This window comes from Cynara cardunculus (genome assembly GCF_001531365.2).
Source record: "Cynara cardunculus var. scolymus isolate 2C chromosome LG 8, CcrdV1, whole genome shotgun sequence".
Lineage (NCBI taxonomy): Eukaryota > Viridiplantae > Streptophyta > Magnoliopsida > Asterales > Asteraceae > Cynara > Cynara cardunculus.
Window position 1 is genome coordinate 16,119,222 of NC_037535.1, and position 8,699 is coordinate 16,127,920.

The 8,699-nt window shown below is 32.9% G+C and overlaps 1 protein-coding gene across 1 annotated transcript in view; it reads right to left on the reverse strand.

The window, feature by feature from the left end:
• LOC112516234 (wall-associated receptor kinase 5-like) overlaps positions 1-3,018 on the reverse strand; it is a 4,804-nt gene extending 1,786 nt beyond the window's left edge. The window contains exons 1-2 of the mRNA XM_025123253.1: positions 2,091-3,018; positions 1,109-1,270 (exon numbers count right to left, since the gene is read on the reverse strand). Of these exons, the coding sequence (XP_024979021.1) occupies positions 1,109-1,270; positions 2,091-3,018 (1,090 nt within the window). The remainder of the gene's footprint in view (positions 1-1,108; positions 1,271-2,090) is intronic.
• Between the last annotated feature and the right edge of the window lie 5,681 nt (positions 3,019-8,699).

Sequence of the window (8,699 nt, forward strand, 5' to 3'; positions counted from 1 at the left end):
CTCTAACTATATATATATATATATATATATATATATATATATATATATATATATATATGCAAAGTGACGTGTAGTGTGCTAATTCATTAAGTTATGTTTCCGCAATCAAAACAAAATAAAGCTATACCAAACTCCAAAGAAGTGAGTTTAGTTATATCTTTTAACCGTTTAATATATGTGTAAAATTTACACAACAAGACTAAATTTTCCTTAGTCCATCTAACCTCTTAAACAACTCAAGATGATTAAAACTTATAAACTAACGAAAATTTATCACTCTTCCTATATGGAACTTGTGAAATGCCTTTAGAACTTATATATAGGTTACTATACAAACAAGATTTCGTTATCCAAACAAGATCTCGTTATCCTTTCTATATGAGACACAATCTTATTATGAAGACTATACATACGACAACAAATTCCTAGAGTTGTAATTCTGGACTATGATACCATACGATAATATGGAGAATTCCATTATACTATTTTTCAAGAAAAGCGTTTGAGGAGAAAATTAATTGTTTTGTAATATACTGAGAAGATATATATGGTTCCAAGTCTTGATGATGATGATATGAGAGTATAATAAAGGTCAAATTTGGAAATTATTTATCCTAACATGAGTTTTTCAAATATCAAAAAGTAAAATTAGAATAATAATAAAAGACCAGTTTTACGTCCAAGGTGTAGCAAACCAAACCCCTCCCCCCTCCCCATATATGGGAATGTTAAATTTAGAACAATAACTAAATAAGAGAATATGAAATGATCAAATCATGTGTAAAATCACATGATTTTACATACAGTCGACAAAAGTGTGTGAGGACAACGTGGCTCGCGACCTTACAGTAATGGTCAAAGTCGTGTGAATCACATATGATTATATACGTGTTTTTAGTATAAAATCACATGTAATTTTACCGTTTTCTTAATTTCACTGTTTTTTTAATTTCTTATTTAGTTACTGTTCTCGCATAACCTAACACTCTCTCTCTCTCTCTCTCTCTCTCTCTCTCTATATATATATATATATATAAATACAGTTATGTTGGTGTACCCTTATAATAGAAACTTTTGCCAATAATTGAAGAAAACAAGGAAGAATTACCTATATATAACACGAGGGGGTGGAATCTATTACGTCCGCAACCATTTTCAATAGTGGCATCACCAGAATACCCTTTTTTACATTTGCATGTGTAATTCCCCAGAGTATTCGAACAAGTTCCATAACATGGAAACTTCGTCGGATAATTACACTCGTTAATATCTGAAAAACATAAAGGAGATTTCAACAAATTGTTAATCCGGTTAAGTAAATAAATCACAGTTCTTGGTCAAAAGCATCAATTAAGGGTCCGTAAAGTCGCTCGAAATGTTTTGAGTCAAATTCCATCTTTTCGAGGGATTCATTACAGTTTTTGGTTGATGTTAAGGGATTTTTTAGTTGATTTCGATGAACTTTTTCAGTTGTTTTTGGTTGATTTCGATAGACTTTTACAGTTATTTGGTTGATTTCGAAGAACTTTTTCAGTTTTTTGGTTGATTACAAGGGACTTTTTCAGTTTTTATTGTTGTTGTTTCTTATATTTTCTAATATCCCGGAACATCCATCAAATTTTAGTGGGTACATCTTTCATACCTAAAAAATTCAACGTACTGTTTCCTCCACAAGGTTATATGTTTTAATAGTCTGTCTCTTTTTTTAAAATTCAACATATTGTGTTCCTATATCTGATTTTTTTGACTTTCCGTCGTGGGCATCCAAAATCTCAGGCCGGCCTTGAGAACACGTTTCATTGAATTTTCAGAAAAGGAACAAAGACCGTTAAAAACACATAATGATAGAGAGGAAACATGTAATTTACTCTAAATTTCATGTTACTAGTTTTTTATGTTCATTTAAGAAAAAATTATTTATTGAGTTTGTAAATCTTATATCTAAGTAATTTTACACCTTTCAAAGAATATCTCTTCATATTTGAAAGTGGGTTTCGTGTAAAAATTAAATAATATAGATGAAGGAAATCTTATGAAGAAATATAGATAGTTTGTGATAACAATTGGAGAAGAACCTAATTAAATGGTACCTTGGCAGCCAGGAGACAGATAGGGATTTCCTTCGTAGCCTTCATTGCAGATGCAACGATACCCACCAGTTTCCCTTGTAGAGTTAACACACATACTATTTGATTGGCAAGCGAAAGCGTCCATTGCTTTGGCGTCAATGCAACTCAGATTACCGATGGCCCAATCAAGAACTATTGGGACATTATCTTCAATTTTTCGCCACAAAGAGTGATCTTTCAAGTCTGTTGCACCTTTGAATGTGAATACATTCTCCTCACCAATAAATGCATATGTACAAGGATTAAAAGACCTTATATTGCTCATGTTTTGATAATCATTCATGGTCCTGACGTTAGTTGTATAGTAGTTTAAGTCTTGTGGTATGGATGATTGACAACAACCACGGCCGGAACATTGGTCACTCCGAGCATCCTCCGGTGTTGAGCAAAAGGCCATACAACCTGTACCCACTTTCTTAGACCTCGTCTCTGAAATCATCCAAGCAAAATCATCACAGCCGATAACTGTGAACTTATTTAAATCCGAAAAGGTGTATGGAAAATTGGTATAATTCTCCTGAACATGGAACATGGTTGAAACAGTGCCATTCGTAAAATAGCATTTGGAAGCCACATTGTTGGAAATCCGGACTCTGGAATCAGATATATGTTTGATGAAGCTATAATCTGCTATTGTAATGGAGGCTCTTGGAGGACTTACCGAATTGTCACAGTAGATGTCAAACTCATGGCTTATAGAACAATTTGTGTCGTTGCCGATGCCAAAAGGGTAGGGAACAATTAAGTCTCCACATCGGTTGGAGCAGTTTGGCTTTGCTAAATTGGAAGAATTACTGAGGGTGTATGTTTCAGAGGTGAGGTTTGCATCAAAAGTTATACACAACGAGAACATTTGAAGTAGTACCCATATTAGAACAAGGGTTTTCATGGCTGCGTTTTGTGGCTTATAAAAGTGTAGTAGTATTTGTGGGGGTTCTCAAGCTAACCTTATATAGGCCGCCACATGCTGATCTATGTAATCTTTTATCAGAAAAAATAATAATAATAATAACAAAATAAAGATATAAATTAAATATAAGTAAATGATTTTATATATGAAACTTTTAAGAATTTAATGATGGTGGAATGTGGTTAGTAAACCAATTGTTTTATGAAAAAAAAATGCTAATTTTACATAACAAAAAATATGTATAAAGTTTAATTATGAAACAATGAAGCCTCGTGTGGATATGGTAGATAAATATATATCCCAACGTAGGAGATGATAAAACTAAAACTAAATTTCTTCGATATTGAAATGCGTACGTTTTGGTTTTTTATTTGTCTTCTGAAAAACTAAAACTAAATTTCTTGTTTGATTACTCGTAAATTGTCATGTAGTCTAACGTATATAACAAGCTCATAGACATATAATCCAATTAAGTCGTTGTAATAATTCTATAAATCGGACAAAATGAATGCAACATGTAAGGGAGTTAGGGTACCTTTTCTTGTGGAATTTAAAATAGTATGGTCCCATTCATTCTACATGTAAATGCTTTAGAAATGAAAATGCTACACATCTTCATATCTTATCAAAAGACCCATCACAAGTTTTTATTGTAACTTCTAACTATTTTGAGTGAAGGCAAGGATATTGCATATTATTAGAGAAAACAGTAACACAAGACAAGACATAAAAGTGCCTACAATTTATGATTAACGTTGTAGTTGTAGCTGCAGATTCGTTTGCGAAATCTAACTATGGTAATGTTATCTTTCTTTGATAATTTGTGGATTACTAACCCGTAGATGTCTTACTCGACTTGAGTCAATTCGACCTTTGCCGTGTCCAACTTGTAAGCCTACCTATATGTTATGAAAAGCAACCATATCTACAATGTTGTTGACGTTGAAAACGTTGGACATAATAATATATCCTCAAGGGGAATATTTATCACATATGTGTCAACAAGCATTCCGAAGGCAAAAATATTTTATGAATTATGGGTTTGTTATTTTATTTGTTAGGTGTTTTTATTGCACACCGATTATACACACTTAAACAAGTGCAAGGTTGATATAATACAAAATTTATCCTTGAATCCAATAAAGATTAGTTTTCAATCTTGAAATTACGATCGATCATAGATTATCGATCAAAGCAATCTTAATCCCTACTCATGTAGTTAATTTTTTTTTACTACTTCCCAACTGATGATCACATCATGTATAGCTTTAGAGAAATTAATGTCATTACAACAAAATTAGTGGTCTATTAAAACGGCTTCAATCGTCTTAATAAAGATTTTAACAAGACTTCAAGTTTATAAGACTTATCGAAATGATATAAAATCAAATTTTGTTGCGGTGCGTTGTTACAAAATCAAATGTTAAAAATTGTATGTCTTGGATCTTTTATCTTTGGCTATGCGAAATTGTGTAGCCAACGAGTAGTTCTGTTCTGGTCCTAACGAGTTGGGCTTTGACATCTTATATGCTTAACAAAGATTATTCATTTTCTTTAGTTTTGTTTTTCATCGAAAAAGGCACGTGAATTTGCTAATTTTAATGGAATGTCATGTCATTCCATTAATAGTTAATTAACAAGAAATTATCGATGTCTATATGACAAAATTTTTTATTATCAAATAGCTTTGCATAATTGCATTATAGCAAAGAGATTTATTCCAAATTAATTGGCCAATCCTCATGTCGCACCCTTGTTAAATTTGTTTGTATAGTATTTTCGATGGTTATTCTCCGTTTACTAAAGTACCAATAAAAAACAAATAACGCTTTAAGGCCGTTATATTGAAATGTAGCTTCGACTTATATTCAGTCTAAAATTTCTACTTTCATTCAATAATATATAATGGAAGGATTTATATTTGGAAACTGAATTGTACAAAATTGTGCTTATGATAAAACAAAATATGGAATTAAGTCAAATTTTTTTGTGAAATATTGGAAGTAAATTCTTAAAGCGTTTAAGTGAACCATAATGCACGAAAATAGAAGATAAGTCAGGGTGGATGAATAGAGAGTTATTGATGGTCCGCATGATGTTGTAACATATAGTATTGAATCACTAAAGAATTAACAAATTTGACTTCAATGGCCACCTCCGATTATTGTAACATATAGTATTTAATGGGGCGTTTAATCTTATGGATTGTATTTAATGATATTGTAGTAAATTACCATGACAAATTTGACCAACCTAAGAGGCACTATCCTTAGATTTTGTAATGTTGTAAAGGGTATATATTACATAACAATTTTAAAGTCTTAATACATCACAACATGAAGAAAGAAAACCAGATTTCTTCAAAGATCGTCTTTATACCATCATGCATCCTCAATATTTGAATTTATGTGATACCCACACATTTGGAGGCTAAGTGACATGACAATGCGACCTTAGGTTGCATGCGGAATTCTTGTACATCATGGAAGCTACAGTACATTTATTGAGAAAATGGGTTGTGCAACCTATGGTTACCTAACCAGGTAGCATACATGTTAAGATGGAAATGAGTGGTATTCATATTCATCCGCGGTTGGCTTGCGTAGCCATGCAAGTATGAGTTAATTTTATAACTACTTTCGTGTTGGAGATCATTTCTACACATTGGGAAAACATTTGTGGTCTCCCCTATCTAAAATTCAAAGTAGTAAGGTTTATTTGATAACATTTGTCGTTTGTAATTGTTCAGGGCAGAATTTTATTGTAACCTTCTAATTGTTGAATAAACTACATCATCTAGGATTGCCATGGGAGGATGTTTGTGGTTGCAAGGTTGTGGACCTCATTTCATGTTTCTGTCACTGCATTGTTTCATTAGTTTGTGAACATTTTGGTTTTTCACATTTCGGTTGTTGTGTCATATATACACATTCAATTAATTTGGGGATTTAGGATATGTATTTATGTCTCGACTTTGGTATAATCTCCACAAGTTGTATCTAAGCTAACAACATGGATTTTTGAGATATATTTTACTATGACAATTAATGTTAGTTATATAGTAACTGTTGGCATCTGTTAACCGTTAGGATGAAGGGTTGTGATGCTTGATTTTGTAAACATATGCACAATGTATCGTACTTTATTTTAATTAATGGAAGTTCGCATTTTCAGTACCTCTTGTTTACATCTTAACACCACGCAACAATCTTCTGTTTGGGTTCATTTATTGCATTAGATTTTATACAACAAATTGGTATTAGTGCCACGTTTATGGTTCTTGTTAAAGGTATAAAATCTGAAATTGATTGTTGGAATGTCTACACAGAACAACATCCTCCTACAACCCAGTCTTCCAGAACTAAATGGAAGGAACTACCATCATTGGAGTATCCAAATGAAGGGCTTGTATGAGTCACGAATTTATAGGGGGTAGTTGAGAATGGGATTGTAGAGCCTGCAAATTAGGCGGAGTCAACGGCACAACAAGACACTCATTATATAAGAAAGATAAGAAGGCATTGTTCTTCATAAACCAGTCCGTAGAGGATACGATCTTCGAACGAATTTCTACAATGCGTTTCATCGAAGGAAGCTTGGGATAGGTTGTATAAATTCTATAGAGGGGAAGATCGTGTAAAAACAATCAATTTGCAAACATTGAGGTGTGAGTAATTTGATAGCTTGAAAATGAAAGATTCTGATATGATAGAAGAATTCTACAATCAGCTAATAGCAATCGTAAACCAGATGAGACTAAATGGCAAAAATCTTGAGGATATTAGAGTCATCAAAGGTTTTAAGGAGACTGACACGCAAGTGCGAATATGTAATTGTAGCCATCGACGAGTCCAAGGACCTTACTGAACTTTCATTGGAAAGCCTCCTAGGTACAATATAGTCCTAAGATACAATTTTACAATTGTCTAAGATATGGGCATACTAAGATGTTCTGCAAACAGAAGAAAATTGAAAACAACAAAGAATCTACTTTCACGACAGAAATGTTAGACTTAATCTTACTTCACGAATACCATTAACACATCAGAATTGAATCAATTCATATAAAGAGATTTAGGGCTTGAATTGTGTACCTTGTGCGATTGTCGAAGATGGGTTTTGATTGTTTGATTGATCACCCATTCGCTCTCAAGATCCACTCTTAATTCCTTACCATTTGATGGCCTTTGGTAACTGATAAGATTATGCGTGTTCTTGATAGAGACATATGCAAAATGGCGCCAGAAAAGTTTTATATGGGGCTGAAGGGATTGTTCTCACCATCAAAGAACCATATAACTGTCAATAAACCAACTGATATATATATATATGACAGAAAAGAAGAGTCTGATGGTATGCATACATATATATACCTGATGCTTATATATAAAGCATAATTGTTATTATGCAATTAATCTTGTTCTCAAGGTGAGCATATATACATATATGTTTCTATATATGCTACAATCTCCCACTGAACAAGATAATAATTTGATAATAACAATTAACTAAATTGTGCACTAGTTTTATATAATCACATCAGTTCCTTCATAATACATAACATTGAAATTGAACAGTGGATCATGGAAGTTTACTGATCAATAACATTGTGCAGGCTTYCATGGTCACAATGATGCAACCTCAATGTTATATATACCTGTTTATTCGTACCATATCCTCCTTGAACATTTACAGCTTAAAATTTCAATTCAGCAAGGTTTTGTAAATGCCTTAATTGCTTGAATTCATAAAAGTGCTTCAACAAGCATATGTGAACATCCAAATTTGTACAATCATAGTTTCACATAACCATTAACATAGTATATCTTATGCACATATACACAAGCATATATTAAATAAACACATATTATAATGAAATACATGCCATAATTATCATCATATCAACCTTAGACGTCGGGAGAGTGTATCATTCCCATGGCTTTAACATGCTTCTTGAAACATTCAACTGGAAGTGCTTTGGTCAAAGGGTCTGCCAATTGTTCCTTTGTTCCTATCTTCAAAACTTCAACTTCCTTGTCTCTGACATTCTCCCTTACTGCAAAGTATTTTACGTCTATATTCCTATAGAACCACTGCTTCTTTTGTTATTTTAGAGAAAAATACCGCAGCAGCATTATCACAGTACATTGTAAGTGGTCTCTGTATTGAATCTATAATCTTCAATCCAGCAATGAAATTCTTAAGCCAAATGGCATGAGATGTTGCATCATAGATAGTTATATATTCTGCTTGAAATGTAGAGGTAGCAGTCAATGATTGCTTGCTTGCTTTCCATGAAATTRCACCTCCTGCCAACATAAAAATGTAACCAGAAGTAGACTTAAGGTCATCATGATCTTGCTTATACGAAGCATCTGTGTAGCATTCTATTTTCAGCTCCTTATCAGATCCTTCATATGTCAACATGTGGCTCATAGTCCCTTTTAGATATTTTAGCACCTTCTTTCCTGCAACCCAATGTGAATGACCTGCAATGGATTGAAATCTAGACAACATATTTACTGCAAAGGCTATGTCAGGTCTAGTGCATACTTGTGCATACATCAAGCTTCCAACTAGCCTTGCATAGGGTATTTTGGTCATTTCATTCCTTTCAAATGAATTGCTAGGACACTGCCCTTTATGCAATTTATCACCCT